The following is a 20,284-nucleotide window of genomic DNA, read 5'->3' on the forward strand; positions in this document are numbered from 1 at the left end:
CCCCCCCCCCCCCCCCCCCCCCCCCAGACATTGCCATCTCAAAATATTGATAAAATAACTTTTTGGACAAATTAGATGCAGCTTTCTTTATATTTCAAAACATTTTTTTTTTTTCTCTAGTCGCATTAAAATAAATTATGATATGCTATGAAATGCTATGTATGGTCAACCCTTCTATATGGCTGTGAATGCTAGACAATCACTAAAGACAGTGAAAATAAAATAGAAGCAACAGAAGTGTGGTTTCTTAGGAGACTGCTGAGGGTATCGTGGAAGGAAAAGAAATCAAATGAGGTAGAGCTTGAAGAAGTCCACGCGGGACGCTCAATTTTAAAAACAATCAGGAAACAAAGAAATGCAGTTTTTGGGACACCTGAAGAGAGATGAAGGGTCTTGAGCATCTAGCTCTCGCTGGCAAAATAGTCAGGGAAACATAGCTTTTTTGAGAGCATCCGAGCAAAGGAATGAAAGGAGAACCATGATCACCGATGTCTGTCGCAGATCTGGTGCTGGATGATGATGACGACAGTGTTCACAGTCTTTTTGTGGTTAATGCTTCAATATACCCCCAAAAGTGTCAGGCTGCAATGATTGTTGGGTGACAAATAGCTCAGGGTCAAGTGAGTTAAAGAAAATGTGAGTGAATTTTACTCAAAAACATAGATAAAAGGAACAAAATTGAGAAATTTTCAGTTTCCGTGGGCTCTCAAGGTAAATTTTGGAAGCCATTTTCTCGCAGAAATGCGTGCTTTGTGCGCATTAAATGATAATTACCATAAATACAAGGATACACCTAAAACTGTATGTTGAAAAGTACCAAAAATTAAGTCAGCCCAGACAGAGCAGCGACTGGGAGCTGACCCCCGTGACCCCGACGAGATAAGGCGCTCGGCGGGGAATCCCCCGCTGCAACTAAAATTCTACAGCTGGTGTGCCATGGACAAGACGTCAAGACGTGTGAAGAACTATTTTATGCCTGTGACAGTGGGACTTCTTGTACAAATTATGAGGCTGAGGCCATTGCTATTGAAGCAGCAATCCTCCACCAGACCAACATTTTCATTACACATCCAGACAAAATCAAGGACACTGTAATCTTCACAGACAAAAATCAGTACTCCAAGCTTTGGAAAACATGAATTTTGAAAGCCCGGCTTGCCACTCTGTGGCTCAAACAATTAACACTTTCGTGCACACCTATGCTGTCGACCTGGTTTTACAGTGGATACCACGCCACAGCAACATCCCGTGAAACGACAGAGCAGACACCCTTGGCGAGAAGAGAGCACCACAAACATAACCTCAAAGCCCAGTATCACAACAGACAGTCAAGAACATCATCAAACGCAATACCAGGGAACAGTGGCTGAATCAAACATGAAGTTTCAGGCATGAAATTTCAGGCATTGAGCAAAACTGGAAGAGCTGTATTTGCACACATGACTGCTCCCAACTCAAAAGACGCACTAAATTCCCTCAGTAGAAGAGAACAAGTCACTATCATTCGCCTGCGAACACAACACATCCCACTGATTTGGTACCTAAATAGGATCCGCAAGGATACCCACCTGACTGCCCGTTGTGTGACTGCCAGGATGAAACAGTATCACGCTATCTCTTTACCTGCCCCGCACTTAGCAACCTGCCTCCTCAGATATCCGAAATACTTTATACAGAGACAAAACACAGCTGATAAAAACCTGTAAATTCTTTGCCATATCGACAGGCTGAAAGGACTAAAACCCAGATGGCTGTTGGATCGGAAAAGTAAAAGTAAAGTAAAGTAAATGTTTGTGTATGTGTGAGTGTGTGCATGTGTGCAAGTGTGTGTGTACTTGTACATGTGTGTGTGAGCCTGTATATATACATGTGTATGCTTGTATGTGTGCTGTAAATAATACTCACGAGAGGCTTCCAGCGGATATTCGAACAGAGTCTCTGGTACAATGGGATCGTCAGCAGAGTTAACGATCAGCAAAGGTGTCTGCACCTGATCGTGAAACAGTTGAGAAAATCAGACATATACAGCCCGCTGTTATGATGTACTTAGCACAAAATTCTGAATTTTTTTTTTTTAATGCAGTTTTAGGCAATAATTTGTCGTATCTGTTATTGGTGCTGGAAAAACATTTTGCCAAAATTCAAATTCAAAATGTTGAAAAAAGCAAGAAAAGATATATATAATGTAGGTGCAACTGTGAAAAAGATTAAAACAGTTTATTTACTCTCTTGAAAAATTTTGCCAATAGCTTGCCAATAATATGACATTCTTCATTGCTTTCAGGGGGAAATCAAACATTAAGTATCATACTTTTTAAAAAAAAACAGTAACAGGAGAAAAACCAAATACAATTGTAAGACTGTTTTTTTGGTTTTTTTACAGCCTGAAAACAGTTCTAAATCAAAGCAACCTGAAAGCAGCTTTTACAGAAAGAAAAAAACAGGAGAAAAATGAACTACAACTTTTTACTCAATTATCTTTTACACATTGAAAATGTGACTAAATGGGTCACGACACGGAATCAGGCGCTCCTCAATTTGTGAGCATATGGAGTTATTGGTATCATCTTAACGGGAGGAGCGACCCTTGAGGACCATATTCTATGTTTGTTGCCCGAGACCAAATCTAAGTACACATATAAGTAAGGCATAGGTAAATCTCTTGATACGCAACTTTATTTTGGCATAGCGACAGCGGTTGCTATGGAAACGGCCACCATCTTGAAAATAAACAATGAATCTCAAATCCCTGAGGCTTTCTTATTTACATACCAAATTTGGAGAGAGTATACCTGATTCAGACTCTTATCAGCGTACAGCGAGTTTTTTTTTTTTAAAAGCGCCAAAAAAAAAAAAAATTAGAATTTTCCCAAAGTATTAAAAAAAACATTTTCTAAATTTAGGTTGCATAATTGCTTGCTAATGGAAAAGTGTTATTTTTTTTCGCAAATATCTCTCTGTTACATTGATAGCAGCCTTGCCATCTAGATTCCCATGTTTCCTGAAAGTTTCATGTCAAAAGGATGAAGAAGTAGGGAAAAAAATGCCCAAAAAATGACATTTTCCAAAAAACGACAATTATTGTGAAAATTCACTATATCAACCCACCCTCATGTTTTCAAAAGCAATTTACGAGAAGAAAAAAGACTTTCTCAATTGTCTCCATGCTAATTTTAGACAAAGGACTGGTCGGTCTTCAAAAATCAGCCAACATCTCAATGTGCATAGCCTGACCCAAAATCGGCAAAATCAACGGTCACTCCTTCTCCACTTAAAGGTTGTTCATTTGATTTGCTTTCGATGAAAAAAAACATCCATTTATCTTGAATAGAAGTCAACATATTTGTGATTGAAGGAGGTGGTGTCATCTGGTTCCAGAAGTAAAATTATCAAGAAAATGGTTGCCAAAGTTTGGTGACTTCCATTGCTTAAGAGTCCTTGGAAAATGCAAATTTACACTTTTTTGTGCCTTTAATCAACGTTTTTCCATAAAATCTACACATACAAGTGATTTTGAATGGACATACAAGGCGTTCAGCGTTGAGCCAAAAAACAAAAATGCAAAAAAAATTTCAAACAGCCCGAAAAATGCCGATTTCTCAGATTTCACTATTTTGACAAGCGCCTGATTCCACCAGAATGCCTTAAAAATATGTGCAACGACGCAGTGGAATCCGGCATTCGTCAATTTTTGGGCATATAGATTTATTACGGTCATCTTAAAGGCCGTTTATTTGCTTTGCTGGATTGAAGGAGGTGGAATCGCCTGGTTTCAGAAGTAAAATTAGCAAGAAAATAGCCGCCTAAGTTTGGTGATTTCTATAGCTTAAGAGTCCTTGGAAACTGCAAATTCACATTTTTTGTGCCTTTAATCAACTTTTTTCCATAAAATTCACACATAAAAGTGTTCTTGAATGGACATACAAGGTGTTGAGCAGAAGAAAAACAAATTTTTTAAACAGTTTCCAAACTAGCCCAAAAATGACGATTTTTCGGATTTTATTATTTTGACAAGCGCCTGATTTCACCATGCTGCCCCACATATGATATAAGTGTTAGCACAGTTTGGTGAAAATTAATGAAAACCCAGCATGTAATAGTGGTGTCCTTAGCTTAGTAGTAATGCTTCAGGACCTGTCATTGTAAGATTGTGGGTCTGGGGTTCCCGTGACTTTCCCATCTAGCTCGGTCCTTTTGGAGATGGACCATAAAAACAGAGGTCCTGTCTGAAAATAACCTAATGATGTTGATAGCGACATTAAACCTATACCATTTCATTTCATCTGCCATTCTACAATATAGGACACAAAATATGTCGTACTGAACAGTATCATCACTGATTTTAAAAAGGAAGATGAAAAAAATGTTGACAGGCGGAGGAGGAGAAGGAAGAGGTTAAGACAGAAGAGGTTGAGGAGCAAAAGGAAGACACAGAGACAGAAGGAGGACTCGGAAAAAGAGGAGGAGAATGAAAGTGAAAATGAGAAGAAAGAGGCTGAGAAGGAGGAGAACAAGGCTGAGGCGGAAAAGGAGGAGAAGGAAAAGGACAGAGAGATGGAAAGGACATGGAAAAGGAGGAGGTGGCTGATGAAGAGGAAAGGAAGGAGAAGGAAGAGCAGAAGGGACTGGAAGATGACAATAAGGCAGATCAGGCGGAGGAGAATGAGGATGTAGAGAGAAAAGAAAGGAAGAGGAGAAATAGGAGGAGGAGAAAGAGTAGGAAGATGACATTGAGGAGGATGAGGACCCACATTGGACAGGTAGTGACTGCAACTACTATGATGGTAGAACTCTTCCCGGCTGTTAAAACCAAACAGCTTCCTGAAAGAAAGCAAAACATATCATTGACAGGGGAAGAAAGAGCATAAGAAAGCAATGCAAACTATTGAAAATGAAAGGCAACGAAAGTAAACTGTTGAGAGCAGAATAAAGTAAAACAAATTACTGAAAACAGGAGAAAGGAAAACATATTACCGAAAACAAGAAAGCAAAACGAGTTGTTGAGAGCAGGAGAAAGCACACAGCCACAAAGCTTGCACACAAATAATCCTAACTTGAATGGGTTCAGGTGTCGGGGGCAATTTATATAACACATAGGTACCGTATATATTAATATACTCATCTATAACACAACTTCACATGTAATACAGGCAGGGCTACCTACCTCAAAATTCCCATTTCAGGTAAATTGAGGGTCAATTTCAAGAATTTACAAGAATCAGGTAGTACAAAGACAAAGAAGAAAAAAAAAACCCCTGAACATTACGCCGGTGTACGAAGTTCCCATTGACAGGGCTTGTTTTTGTGATATTAATAATAACAATAATGTAGATCATTTCTTTTGCGCCCACTCCCGTATGAACACAGTTTTAGATGCTTAACATAAATGCATGTATGAATAATATTTACGAACGCGCGCACACACACACACACACACACACACACACACACACACACACACACACACACACACACACACACACAAACACACAATCTCACATTACACGCACACGTACACCAAACACATGCGCAGTCCTGTATATAACTTAGGTACAGTGGGTGTCGCATTCAACGAGGCCACATTCAACAATATGTCGGCTCCAACAAGGCAATCCTTAATCCCCGATTTTTTCCTCTATATCTCTTTGTAAATATTTTGAGTACTTAGTGCAAAAATTCAAGAGTACAACCCTGTCAAACAGCTCAGTTAACAATGATCAGTCTAATTCATCTCACTGAACAATGACCTAAATGAAAATGTTGTACAAGAAGGAATTATGTCGAACAAATAATAGAGGGAGGTTATTCTTTTAGACCTCACATTTAAAAAAATTGCTTGTGATGTAGGTGAGTACTTTCTCAGAGTTAAAAAATCCCTGTTACTCCAATTTCATTATTTTGACGAGCCCCTGATTTCTCCACGCTGCCTCATATATTATGTCTTTGGTTTTTTTACATCGGTTAACCCGAATTATGGATGTGTCAAACACATTTGTTAATCCCTGATGTCTTTGACTTATCAGCTTCCCATAGTATTAGTCTTTGTCTTCGGTCAAAAAACCTACCTTGTGTAAGCTTCGTCCAGACCAGAGAGGAGATGAGCAGAGAAGACCTCTTGCTCGTCCGCCACTCCGATGCGCTGTTTTTCTTCATCAGACAACAAGATATCTTTGTGCCGCTTGATGATCCGCTTCTGGTTGGCAGTCATAACGTACACATATCCCTGCCGCAGGTTGGTCCATGAGGTCAGTACTTCCACCGCCCTGGGGGAAAATAATCATCATAACAGTCAAACCTGCTATTTTCATTCAGCTTTCTTTTTGACCAATTTTAGTAAAAGTTTAGCAGTACTTGCATCACAAATAAGTGATATAAGTGGCAGAGATTAGAGAAGTGACTAGAGAGTAACATACATACTAAGAAGAGAAGAAGGAGAGATATGTACAACAGATGCTTGATTTTGACTAAAAAAGAAGGATCAAACCACATCAAAGCCCTCCCCATCCACCAAAGCATCAGCTCTAACAGTCATCTGTCTAAGACAATCATCTATACAAACACTTCCCAATTCTCCATTTGTGTCTTTTCCCTAAATTATGATACTGTCTAAAAAAACATATGACTAAAACACCTACAATACATGTTTCATATGAAAGAAAGAGCAAACCGCACCCCATCCCATTCGACACTCCCAACAACCCTCCGCACTGACCTGTTGACGTCATAGCCCTGGCAGAAGGAGACAGCGGCCAGGATGCCCTTCTGGTGGGCAGCTGACTCTCCCAGATACTTGACTACAATGTTAGCTCCCATGCTCAGCCCCACCAGAACCAGGTGGCAGTGCGGGTACAGACGCTCTACTTCCGCTCGTACCAAGCCAAGCTCTTCTGTACCGCCTGATGGAAGGAGGAGAAAAGTTAAAAGTCAAAATTGCAAAAAATTGCAAGGTAAACCGCCTAAAAATTGCAAAAAATTGCAACCTTCCCATCCCAAGCGCATTAGTTCCGGCTTAACATTTTTAGTTTAAAAAACGTGACAATTTTGAGTACCGATAGCATAAAAGCAGCACAGCCTTTTAAAAAATCATGAGAAACAATACAAATTCATTAAATGTTATTAACAACATATACTAGTTACAACACACGAGTACGTTAACATAAAGTTATCGACCAAATATAATATGATAACACGTGTCACAAAATAACGGAACCCTCGGTTTTCGTAATAACTTTTAAATGAAGGCATAAAATTTGACCAAATTTAGTACATGCAGAGTACTTGTTTCATGCAAAAATCTAGAAGTGTATGAGGTTTAGTCTATAAAAAACAAAAAAATTGACGAGAGATTTTCGAAACAACCTGTAAATACAAAATAAGCTAATGCTCCAATCAAACCAGATCCTGTTCTATTTTTCTCTTGAAACCTTCGATACACCGGTAATCTGTATTTAGATCTATTTCAGATATTTTTTCTTTTAAAACCGGTATGGTATTGTTTTAAGACTAAGTCAAATCATAAAATACAGCAATTTTTTTTTTCCATCTATAAACAATAGTAATACATATACTAATGTAGATTTAGATCATTTCTATAGCACCCACTCCCGTGTGAACGCAGCTTAAGGCGTTTTACATAACGGGGTGTTTACGTACACGGTACACGGACACCTAGCCTCAGTGTCTACATACACAGTAACCGGCAGCCGGGCACGTAGTCTCAGTGTCATGTACACGGTAACCGGGCAGTTAAGAATTCCAAGTTCAGTTTTTGTCATCCGGTGTTGCCTTCAACTCCAGCCTTCCCCCGACAGTACATTTTTAAAAAAAATCAATAATTCTCCCATTCCAGAGCCCTATACTTCGTAGCGCACAGACTTTGAATGAACTTTGGTGACCCCAACCGGTACTCACAATGTGATGCGAAAGCACAGGTTCACTGACCGGTAACGATGGCGAGCCCGACAAGACACGTGTATAACTTTCTTTTTTTATTTCAACAAGTGACAGCACAGGACAAATATTGCACAATTTTCATTCCGGTGGGTTACAGTGTACGTAGATACTGAGACTAGGTGCCCGGTTATCGTGTATGTAGACACATGCATCATGTACGAACAATATTCACGCGTGCGCACTCACACGCACACACACTCACGTACACCTCACACACGCACACACCTACTTTCTTATCACACGCGCACGCTTACACATATTAGATAAAGGCCTAGCCCAAAGAAGGTCCCCTTCTCGTCCTAGCTTATGTCTCAGTTTGTGTTGAACATGATGCATGCCGGCCTGAATTTCCGGTTATAGCTTTTAGAGTACGCTCAGTAGGCTTGAGCTGGGCCGATACCATGATTTACGTAGGCCTATCGGCTCTGTACTCGCACCATTTTGTATTAAAAATTCTGTTAAAATTAAAGCGTTGATGTTTTTTTGCCTAAAATTGCAAGAAATTGCGAAAATTGCAAAAAAATGCGGGTTTATTGCGGAACTCGACGAAAAACGCGATTTCCTGGAGGGCCAGCTATACCTAAAAATGAGTAACACCAATGGATTGTATGTTCATTTCTCTTTTATTCAGTGCTTCCACCAGCTGAAGCTGAAAAGTAAGGGAAATTCTGCCAGGGTCTGAGCGCGAGAACGGAACTGAATCGTCACCCTTCCCTGTGGAATGCGATTCGCGATTCACTTCAGCGCCCCGATTCACTCCCCTGTCGCTGTCACCACCTTGTGGCTCGTCTGTAACCTACTGCTGGGTCGGGAGTCAAATCGCGAGAGACTTCAGTATTAAACAGCCTATCGGAGTCTGTTGGATTGAAGATCCACCCCGGGAAAGTCAAAGGACAGGTGCACAACGAAAGGAGCAGGTCACAATAGAAGGAAAGGCACTAGAAAACATTGAATCCTTCTGCTATCTTGGGAGTATAATTGACAGAGAGGGAGGAACAGGTGCTGAAATGAAGTCCAGCATTGGAAAAGCACAGGTTGCTTTCATATCTTTGGATAGGATTTGGAAGACCAGAGATATCTCACTTCGAACAAAGCTGAGGATTTTCAATTCAAACGTGAAGTCGGTCCTGTTGTATGGATGTGAGACATGGAACGCATCACAGACTTGCAAAAAGATGATCCAGGTTTTCTTGAACAGGTGTCTAAGAAAGCTACTGAGGATCAGATGGACAGACAGGGTCACCAATGTGGAAGTGTTAAGAAAAACAAGACAGATCCCAGTCAGAGATGAGGTAGGAAGAAGGCGGTGGCAATGGATTGTACATACTTTCAGGAAGTCAGGCAGCTGCATAACAAAGAAAGTTTTGGATTGGAACCCACAGGGCAACAGATCAAGGGGAAGACCTCGTGGAACCTGGAGAAGAATCACAGAAATGGATGTACAGAAAAGTGGGAAGACATGGAATAACATCAAGAGGCTAACCCAGGATAGAGAAAGGTGGAAGGTGTTTGTCCGTGGCCTATGCCCTGGTGCAGGGTGAGAAAGGCAATGATGATGTTGACGCTGTCGCAGTTTTTTACAGAGGGAGTTGATAATGACGGAGGAACAAGTACGGAACTGACAGAAAGAAGGGAATTCCGTAAAAATACGGAAGAGTGGAAGCACTGTTTATTTGACGTATACTTCGCTATCTAGCCTTATAGTAAGCGAGCTATAGCCATTCCAAAAGCAGACAGTGTCACACACAGCCACTGTAGAAATTTCCTTAGCACACGCGGTGGACTTATGGTTAGCAGTCAAGGGGTTAATGACATAATCTCTTTAAGACTTTCATTCAATACCGTAACAAAAGTCTTCTTCACTTTACTATTAAAGTTACCATCCCTTACCATAAGAAAATATTCGAGGTGAGGATAATGGTGTATTCTTCAATGAGCCCAAATGATTCAGCACCACACTGATGTAGCCGTTCTTTTGTGCGTGATGCACCAGCGTGCGTATGTACGGGGATTCACTTGAGTTCCCTATGCCAGGGCAGAAGATAATGCAGTATGACCCTGAAAGAGATGGAAAGAATAGGATTTCAGTATGTAAACTTGTCGTATCAGGATAACATCACCAGCCAGCCGTTCAGATGCACTAAGTGACTAAGTCCAAAATTTTGACATTTTTGTTGTCGCAGTTTCTTAACCTGTGGTATTAGTTGTTAAAATTTTTTTAACTCAAATTCTAAATCTAGAAAAAAGCAAGACAAAATAATCGATAAATTAGGCACAATTGTTAAAAGAATGTAAGTTTTCTCTGTCTCTAGAAAAATTCAACATTTTGGGCTTAAAACATTCGAACAGTTGGCCAACAATATAATACTCTTCGTTTAGGCAGAGTGTCCGAACAGTGTTGACAAAAACTTGCCTCCTATTATTTCCATTTCGCTATCATGAACAAAAAATAGTAAACAGGCCTCTCCAAGAGATGAGCAGCCGCTCCCAGAAGCCGGTGTTGCGTGGGGTGATGCACACAGATAGATATAAAAGGTTTCTAAACTAAACAGCCATGGATGCGAATAAAACCCTGAATGTTCTTTTTTAGATTCTCTGAGAAAAGCTGCACTCCTTTGTCATTGTGTTTATGTTCCTTCTTTGTTTTGAGTCGGAGCACAAGTTGTGAAAGAACTAATAGACATTAGTCGAGTTGTTAAAAAAAATAATTTCCGTCAAATCATGGAAATCAGTTCCTGGGTCAATGAGTTAAAGACCCAAAAACTGATATTCATGTAAAAAAGACAACTGTGCCCACCTCCTGTCTTGTGAGGAACCTCGGGCTCATACAGGTCAAAGGTTAGCGTAGCTCCATCGGCCATGCCTGTGGTATGGCGGACTCCGTTAGGTACCGGCATGTTGACCCTGCCCATCTTGGCATACAGAATGGTTTGAATGTGGCCACTTTTGCCCCACAGCAATGTCGGTACATACCTAGACATGTGGGAGAAAAATAATCGACAAATGAAGATGAAGATGCAATCACCATCACAGACACACATTCCTTACTTCTTGCAATGGCTGACTATTTTTTTTGGGGGGGGTAACTTTTGCGGCGCTCGCAACTTTGGACACATTAAACATTTTAAGTTGGTTGGACATAAAAAAATTTTGCCCCGGTGGCAGCCGAAGTATACTCTTATAGATTTTGGGCCACAAAGAGATCTTTAACATGTAACATGCGGACTTTGTACACGAGACCTCCGACTGAGAAGGTTAGGTGTAGATCTTTCCTACCATTAGATCAGGGGTGTGGCTGATATACAGCAGTATGAAGGAGCTAAGGAGTATCAGTAGAAAAGCTGCAGAAACAGTCAGGAGCCCAGAGGAGGGGGCAAAGAAGGTGATGGGGTGGGGGCAGAAAGTGGAGACGAAAGCAGAAGACAGAATATTGTTAGAGAGTAGGAAAAGATGTGAAAGGAGGAAATTTCAGAGAAGAAAATTTTCTGTTGCTATCCGAATTCAAATCCGGGACCTTAATGAAAGAGAGGTGAACACCTTAACCTCTAGTTTTTCTATCCCTCCATTTCTCTCTAGCTCTCTCTCTTTAGCTCTCCCTCTCCTTCTTCTATTCCTCCACCCCCACTCCCGCCCAAATCTCTCTATCCCACTTCACCCATTCTCGAAATCTAATCAAGTGAGCCTTTTGCACCTGGAGGGGGAAATAGCACTGGAAAGTCTTCAACCCAATTTTAATTATTATTTTCACTTACGGCTGATTCAAAATTGGGCACAGAGTGAGAACCGACTGGACAAAGTCGGAGGAACGGTCCTTGACGTACAGAAGTGGGGCGGAGGACGGTTGCGTCAAATGAAGTAGGCGCACCAGCATGTAGAAGACCAGGCCAAACATTGCCGCCAAAAGCGCAGACATGGTCAGGTGTTTTCTAGAAGGAAAACAGCAATGAACAGGATAAGACAACTTCCCTCTCAACAGTTGCGACAAATGTTGCATGCCTCTAAATGGCAGTCCGATATTATACAAGACGCTGTTTTAGAATTTAGATTAGAGTTTTTACAGCACTTGAAATAAATCTTTTAGTGCCGAGGATTTAAGATGTTACTAGAGAGTTGAAAAAAAAAAGAAAAAAAAGAGAAAAGATAGGAAAATAGATGCTTCATAGAAAAGAAGGAGCAAACCGCTCCCATCAACCACTTAATTTATAGACAAAACCTCTACATGGCTTCTGTGGAAAATAACATTTAGTAGTATTTTATGTTGTATACATTAGAACAAAAATAATGTCACAAAGAAACATTCTGAACACCATGCAGACATATCAAATGTATGGCATCTTTTAAACGGTTCAGCATACAAAGACATTCTAAATATAGTCCAGAAAAAAAAAGAACTCTCACTAAATTGCTTGAATTTGAAAAAGAACAATTCAAACAATCCATAGTAAATGTTTATCTCCTTTTCTCATACAAAGTTGCAACACTGTACGTGGAGACTGCTTAGGCAGATCTATATACATATGTATATACACAGGATGACCAGATTTTCTTTGGTAAGCTGCTGTGTTTTCAGTTTAGTGCAATTGCTCCAATAGCAACAATGACAAAAGCTGCTCACAGATGAAAACAGACGTGTATGGTTGGAGCTGTGAACAGTTTTAGTTACAGTAGCAGTTTTGCAGCACTTGCAACAGAAATATTATAATAATCTGTCCCCGTCGTTTTATGCAAGAAAAATTCTGAAATTATGCAAACTGAGCCCAAAAATGTGAATTTATGCAATTCTGTAAATTTTAACAAAGAATGATAAAGGAAAATAATCAGAAATTATGCAAGAAATGATCAAATTTTGCTAAATTATGCGGGGTGCATAAAACCACGGGGACAGAATAATATCAGTGCTGACGATAAGAGGCATTACTACAGAGTAACATACATTGAAAAGAAGGAGGAGAGATAAAGAAAATAGATGTGTTTGATAGGAAAGAAGAAGCAAACCATACCAGAGCACCCGATAAATCACCTACCCGAAGACTATCTGATAACAGAGAACAGATAAAAAACTTCAATTCCAATGAAGTGCTTACGTATCATTCCAACACCAAAAACTATACGAGTAAACACAAAACATTCAGGTAAATATGAAAATATAAATATATGTACCAGACAAACACAGAATCAGGCTTCGGCTACACTGCAAACATAACGAATGTAAATGAGTCGTTGTGTGTTGTATTCAAAGATCAATATGAAAACAAACGATAAATAAAAACTTTAGATACTGACATTAGCCCTTTTGACCTACAGAATGTTAACAGCTATAAAATATAAAATAATGGCCCCTTTCCTCATAGCTCATGAATAAGTGTACTCAAATTTCATAAGTACATGCATTTCATAGTAGACTGTTGACTCAACCATTAAGCTCAAATTCCTCACCGCAAAGTTTTATTCAAAGCTACGACATCTATAAAACAATAATATAGTTCGTATATTTCTGACAATCAACATTCTCATACAAAGCTAAGATATCCGTAAAATCAACAGCATTCTCACAGAGACACTCTCAGAGGTTCTGCATCTGAACTTCAAAAAAGGAAAAGAAGAAAACATTTTACTCACAGGTGTATGCACTTGAAACTATGGTCACTTCATTTCAGGAAAAAAACAACAAATAAACAAACCTTTCTCCACTAATTCTCATTCCATCACATTATGAAGAGATTAGACAACAATCATTGGTAGCCTTTTACAAAAAGAAAATTGCAGGGCTCTTTCCACTTCGGTCAGTGCTTTTTTCCTATCAAACTTTGTGATGAAAGTTCTTCATCTACAGTTGAAAGCCCCCCCCCCCCCCCCCACACACACACACAAACACACACACAATATTTCAAAATGAACTTAATTTCATTAAAAATATAAATCTTTCTCATATTTGCATGCGCTTATTGCACTGTAAAGCTTACCTGTGAAAATGTTTTTCAATAACCTTACATTCAAACAAAGAACAAAGTCCAACACATTGAAGAAACCCTCCTGACAGCTACAAGACAAAATTGTTGAGCTGACCCATTCAGTTCATCCCCCGCTCTAGATAACAAAAACTTATTTTTAACCATTATCAGTCTGAACTCAAATATGACTCAACAGGTCATATTGATAAAAATCATGGTATCATCAAAAAGTCACATTGTCCTATATCAAAGATAGTAAATAACAAGATGGGCCACTCAGCCAAAAAAGTGTCCGCAGGAAGTATGCGCTTTGCTTCAGATGGCGCTGCAGTCTGTTTTGAAGCTCTCTTTCGTTTTTCCAGAAGAAGAATAGGAATAGCACCTCCTTGCGAGCGCAGATCGACTGCTGTTCATCAGCAGTTCGGGTTCGTTCAGTACGAAGTTTTAGTTTTTTAAAATTTTAATGACCTCTCGCCTTTCATTCTAAAGTCAAATTAAACGAAGAAAACAATCACCCTTTCCTCTGGAAGAGGTTTTTTGTCAGCGTAACCATTTTTAAAAAGCGTTCTTCCAAAATTCATTCAAAAACTTGCTAGTTTCACTTTGATTTTTTAAACTCAAGTAGGATAACTCTGTTTGCAAAAGGTGCGCTTTTGTGAAGAAGGCGCCACCGAATTTTGAGGACACTTTTTTAATTGGCTCAAAGAGAGAAGTGGCCCATCTTGTTATGTACTATCTTTGCCTATATATAGATAATAGGGTAGACAAACACAAAGCTCCAAGAGGACAAAAAAAAAAAAGCTTCAGCTACACCCTCTGAGATAACAGGAACTTCGAGAAGAGCAAAGATAAACATTACATCATGTACTCCCCGTAAAGGTACAGTAAAACAGGTCACTCTAGTCACAACGACCACCACCACCACAAGGCGAACACCTGCTTCAGTAAGCACTGTGCAGCCTGTCACCTGTTGTTTTTTTTTCCTAGCTTTAGTAAAAGTTTGCTCGCCCTTGCAACACCATGGTCACATAAGTGCAAAAAATTTAGGTGTTACTAGAGAAGGGAGAAAAGATATGATGATTTATGTTTGACAGGAGAGTAACGAACGAGCAAATCATACAATAACACTCTCCACTCACTCACATAGACAACTTTCATCAAATCCCCCAAAAATATGCACTCAGGGCTCTCGGATGTTATCCAAATTACAAATTTTTCTCAGACATTTTAAAAATTGATACAAAATTATAAGATTCAATCCTAAAGGCCCTGTGACATAGTTAATCTTCCTTAAAAAAAACTCTTTCCCCACTCCCTCTCACCCTTCTTCCACGCCTTATTGCTATTCTTTACTCTCTCCTTCCCTCTCTTTACACACACACGCACACATATATATGTACAAACAAACACACACACACACATATAAGAAGAGATACGTAATCTCAAGACTAACATACCATTCAACCCATCCTAACTAACCCTCTCTTTTCTTGATTTTCTTCTACTAAATATTTGCAAGTGCATACCAAACACAACCTTGTGTCCATTCAACACAAAAAATGTTATTCAGACAGAGAGACAGAGAGAGAGAGAGAGACAGACAGACAGACAGACAGACAGACAGACAGACAGACAGACAGACAGACAGACAAAAGAAAAGAAAAGAAAAAAGTACATGTAGGACCTGACAATGACACCCTCCACCAACCACCTTCAACTTATGAACCTGCCAATGCCAATCGCTTTGAAGGACAAGTGAGCTAAACCTAATAATTTACGAGGTTTCCAGAAATCTTGACCTACACCAAAAGTGGGCATTGCCCTACCTATAGCAGAAGTTTGGTTTCATTGGTGTGTATATTTATTTAGTTATATAGAGAAACCTCTCCTGGTCTTTTAAAGAAACTGCAGGCTTTTGAAAGTATTTTAATGGGCCAACCCCCCAAAAATGGTCGACACCTCAAGTGAAGAGTTCATTATGTCACAGTTGAAAATGACCCCAGACTGAGATATATATATTCTTTTTTATCATTTTAACTTGAAAACTGTTCCACATAATAGAAGTACCTATGTGTTTGGCAGAAAATTTAGTCCACTGTAATTTTGATTTTCATATTTTTGCACTTTTGAAAATATACATGAATGTTCCTTGATGTGAGTAAAAGAATAAAGATGGAAGTGAATAAAACAATTGTTAAAACGTGCAGTGCAATCTTGCGCCAATCTGCGCGGAACATATATCCATGCATGTTCTTCATGTATATTATGTAAAGCATATGGAACATTGATTGTAACACAGACTTGGGCGATATAAATGTCATATTATTAGTACTATAAGCGAAAAATGTAATATTACGGGGGGGGGGGGGGGGGGGGGGGGGCAAATGTAAGAAAAGTGAAAGGGGGGGGGGGTTCAAAAAATCCCCAAAAAGGTGTAAGATTAAATTTCAACAGACCCTTTAAAACAAGCAGTCGAACCTGTGTAAGATGGCAACCCATTGTCAAGGAGAAAAGTGGCTGTATAAGACAGGTGGCCATTTTAGACAGGACTGATCAAAATGAAGAAAACAAACCATTCCCTTCTGAGGTTCCAACCGAAGGTAGCCTTGTTGTTGTTGTCGTCGTTGTCGTTTTTTTGTTTGCTCTTTTATTTTGTTGCTGATTTTGTGCAAGGGTGACAATAAAACGAGTACAACCGAATGCCATGTTAAAACAAACACAAAGGTTGCCACCACTCGGACAGTAAGCGACGCTTCTGTCGCAAGTTCATGTTGACATTCATTGTCAACTTTCTAACGGACTGGGTAAACAGTGACCATTCATCTCACTTACGGTTTGCGTAGCCTATGAGTTCTGGGCGGGGCTTATCTCACCAGCAGCTGAAAATTTGTTACCTATTGGTCAATAGTCGGTTGGAGGGACTACCTTTATCTAACAAAAATGACAGGAGATTGGATTAGGACAGCTCGCCCACAACACCCCCTTGCATAATTTATGACAATACGTAATGTAGTCACTAAGACAGTATTATTTGATATGACAGGGGCTGTGTGTGTGTCAAAATAGGGTGGCCGTGGCGAAAGGTGCCCATTTTACACAGTGAAATTATATAATATAGAAAAAACGCACGTGGAGGAAATGGTAATTGTGGCCGTTTGTACAGGTGGCAGTCTTATAGAGGTGGCCGTCACCGCAGGTTCGACTGAATAAACAAAGTCTACACACTGGACAGTTCATGAAGAACTAACATATTTTAATATTTATCTCCTTTTGCCACAAAGAGAATGACAGAATTCATGAAACGGTAACCGGTAGGGCCAGTTCCAACTTCATAGGGTTGACTTAGTTCAGCGCTTGCCACTCCATGCAGTACAGACCACCAGTGGCCACTTTGGTAATGTTGGTGTATGGTGGGGATCACTGGGTAGTGACAAATGATGTTTTTTTATGCCCTGCTTGGAAATACAAGCAAGATAAAAAGCGGGTACGGGCTAAAAGGTTGACAAACACCCTAGATGATGAACCTTGTACTTTGGCCTCTGGAAGAGAGTAGATAGTAGATGGGTTCAAAGTTCAAAAGTAAAAGTCACAGGGCTTCCCATGTAATTATTTTTACACAGGGACCACAGACATGAATCAGGCGACCAGTTTCATTTATTATCTCGAATCACCCTAGCTCTGTATGACACTATGACTATGATTAGCATACATGCAAGTCTGCTTTGACTGTCACCCATTCAAGACAATACCTCTACAATCCATTCAAGACAATATAACTCTACAATCAAACACTTTCCACTCACAATGTTGAGGTTTACTTCATAATAACACTGTCCAAGATGTCCACCTGCTTAAGTCTAAGACAACCAGTAGGACAAATAATTAGGCCTTGAACTTACTCTCAGAAGAAATTGAAAAATAAGAAGGCAAAAGAGGCAGAGGTAGATCACGAATTTACAATTTAACTTGAACAGATGGGTGATGGGAATGGACCTCTGGATAAAATAGTATTTTCGAGAGCGTCCGAACAGTTAAAAATAAGTCGCAAAGCATGATTGCCGGTGCTCGTTTCAGATCTGGCTCTGAAAGATATATATAATATATTGAAACTCTTCTATCAGCACAAGATTGGTAACATTTATTTTTATATGCCTCCACTTTCTGTTTTCAGTGAACCTGTCAACTTCAAGCCTGCAGGCCATGACAAAAGCTTTGGTAGCACCATTTAGGTTTTTGGGGACAGAACAAACAAAAAAAAGAGATATCAAAAGCTTGGAGAGCAAAAAGTATGTTCATGCATGTATGTGTGTGTGGAGGTGGAAGGGGGGGGGGGGGGGGCACGATGTGCTCGACCATTCATTTTTACAACAACCTCAATAAAAATTTTTTTTAAATAGAGTAGAAAAGGGAAGAGTGATAAAACAAAAATCAATAACTTGAGGTTTCGGAGCACACATTCCACAGGACTAATTGAGTTAAAAAGCCAGTCGTTAACATCTGTTACTTCTTTTCCATATAATATAAAAATTCCTGTACAAATCAGAAGTATGGATCATAGGTAAAAAAAAAAAGAACTTGAGATTAAAATCAATGTATGATACCTTGCACGCAATTGCGTGAATATTGCCAAAAAATGTGTTGAGTGCACGCAATTGTGTGCGTATCTATAGCAAAAAATGTGTTAAATTGGTGCACGCAATTGCGTGTAGACACTCCCAATACAAGAAGGCAAGCTTGAAGGAGTAAGGCTAAGGGTGGGGGTGGGAGTTAAAGACTAAGCTTGTGCTTTGGGCTGATAACATCTTGTCGTCCACGGTTACTTTGTAACAGACTGGGTAAACAGTCACCTGGTCACTCATCTCAATTACGATTTGTGTAGGAGTTCTGGGCGGGGCTTGGGTTATGAAGGATCACACGCTTACCTCATTAGCAGCTGAAAATTTGTTACCTATTGGTCAACATTGGGAGGGGCCTATGCAACATGATCGGTTGGAGGGACTACCTAACAACGACAGGTGATGGGATTATGACAGAAAGCCCACAACGCAAAGGGCCAATGCACAACTTATATTATGACAAAACGTAAAGAGTCACTAAAGTGGCCGTCTAAGACAGGTGTGTTATTGCTTGGTGTGATAGGGGTTGGGAGTCAAAATATGGTGGCCGCGGCCGCGTTGGCAGGTGCCCGTTTTACACAGTGAAATTATACGGAAAAAAAGCAAGGGGGAAAATGGAAAGTAGCCGTTTGTACAGGTGGCCGTCTTATATATATAGAGGTGGCCGTCAGGGTAGGTTCGACTGTATATATATATATATGTCATGTGGCCACCAACACCCTTGCAAATCAATTGTTTTCAAGTTCAAGTAAATATCATTCCGAATTGCCAAAACATCAAATCATTCTTCCAGTATGACGAGTCAGGCTTTAGGTTAGGTTAAAGGCTATTGATCTCTGAGCTACAAGATTCTATGTGAGGGAACGTAGTGAAATCAGGCCCACTCGTCAAAATGTAATTTAGGGAAACCAGCATTTTTCTGGTTGTTGGGCAATTTTTTTTGGAAGAGGCTAACCGTACTTTCATGTCTAGACTGGCAGGCCAGCCGTATTTAATGACGCTAGACGGCTGGGCTAGCCATACTTAATAATGATGGCTAGACCGACAAACAGGCCTTCTGAATTATCAATAAATTTTTAGTTTGCAATACCTAAAGTGTATTTGAGATGAAACCAAAAGGTGTTTAAATATATTGACAGTGAATAGACATGCATACTCAATAGGATTCTAATAGAAGGGCCTAAAATAGACTGCTTGGCTAGCCGTACTAAAGTTACTGCTAGACGGCTAGGCTAGCCGTACAAGTACGGAAGTACAGCTAGATTGGCATGCTAGCTGTACTCCTGTACAATTGCGGTCCTGTTTGCACTAAATCACACAAGCACAACAAAGTACTGGATATCGATACTGAATAGTCGGTATCAATGTTTTATAATGTTTTATCAGTAGATCTAGCCTACAAATGAGCAGTAAAATTTCACCTGTTTTTAACAAGGCAAGGAGGGTTTCAGGGGGGCATGCCCCCCTGAATTTCAACATAATTTGATGTTTTGCAATAGGTTTGATCTATAGGCTATCTCTCCATATTGGCATGCGCATCAAAAAGTAATCATTTAGAACCAGAAGTAATCACCGGTCAGGTCAAAACTAGTACCCCCAAACGGGACCGCAATTGTACAGGAGTGCCCTACATTAGCCAGGAATACTTTTCTGCCTTTTTTGTATTAAATAATTTTTAAAAAATTATTTTGGCTTGATTGAACTTTGGCTGGTAAACAAACCGTGTTTACATGCATGCGCGTATTAATGCTCACTACCTATGAC

At 39.8% G+C, this 20,284-nt stretch overlaps 1 protein-coding gene across 1 annotated transcript in view; it reads right to left on the reverse strand.

Moving 5' to 3' along the window:
* LOC101858998 (monoacylglycerol lipase ABHD2) overlaps positions 1-20,284 on the reverse strand; it is a 27,725-nt gene that overhangs the window by 5,397 nt on the left and 2,044 nt on the right. The window contains exons 2-8 of the mRNA XM_005093966.3: positions 11,706-11,879; positions 10,751-10,926; positions 9,844-10,011; positions 6,713-6,896; positions 6,066-6,263; positions 4,752-4,821; positions 1,906-1,990 (exon numbers count right to left, since the gene is read on the reverse strand). Coding sequence (XP_005094023.1) covers positions 1,906-1,990; positions 4,752-4,821; positions 6,066-6,263; positions 6,713-6,896; positions 9,844-10,011; positions 10,751-10,926; positions 11,706-11,866 — 1,042 coding nt within the window. The 5' untranslated portion in view covers positions 11,867-11,879. The remainder of the gene's footprint in view (positions 1-1,905; positions 1,991-4,751; positions 4,822-6,065; positions 6,264-6,712; positions 6,897-9,843; positions 10,012-10,750; positions 10,927-11,705; positions 11,880-20,284) is intronic.

Source organism: Aplysia californica, unplaced genomic scaffold (genome assembly GCF_000002075.1).
Source record: "Aplysia californica isolate F4 #8 unplaced genomic scaffold, AplCal3.0 scaffold00073, whole genome shotgun sequence".
Lineage (NCBI taxonomy): Eukaryota > Metazoa > Mollusca > Gastropoda > Aplysiida > Aplysiidae > Aplysia > Aplysia californica.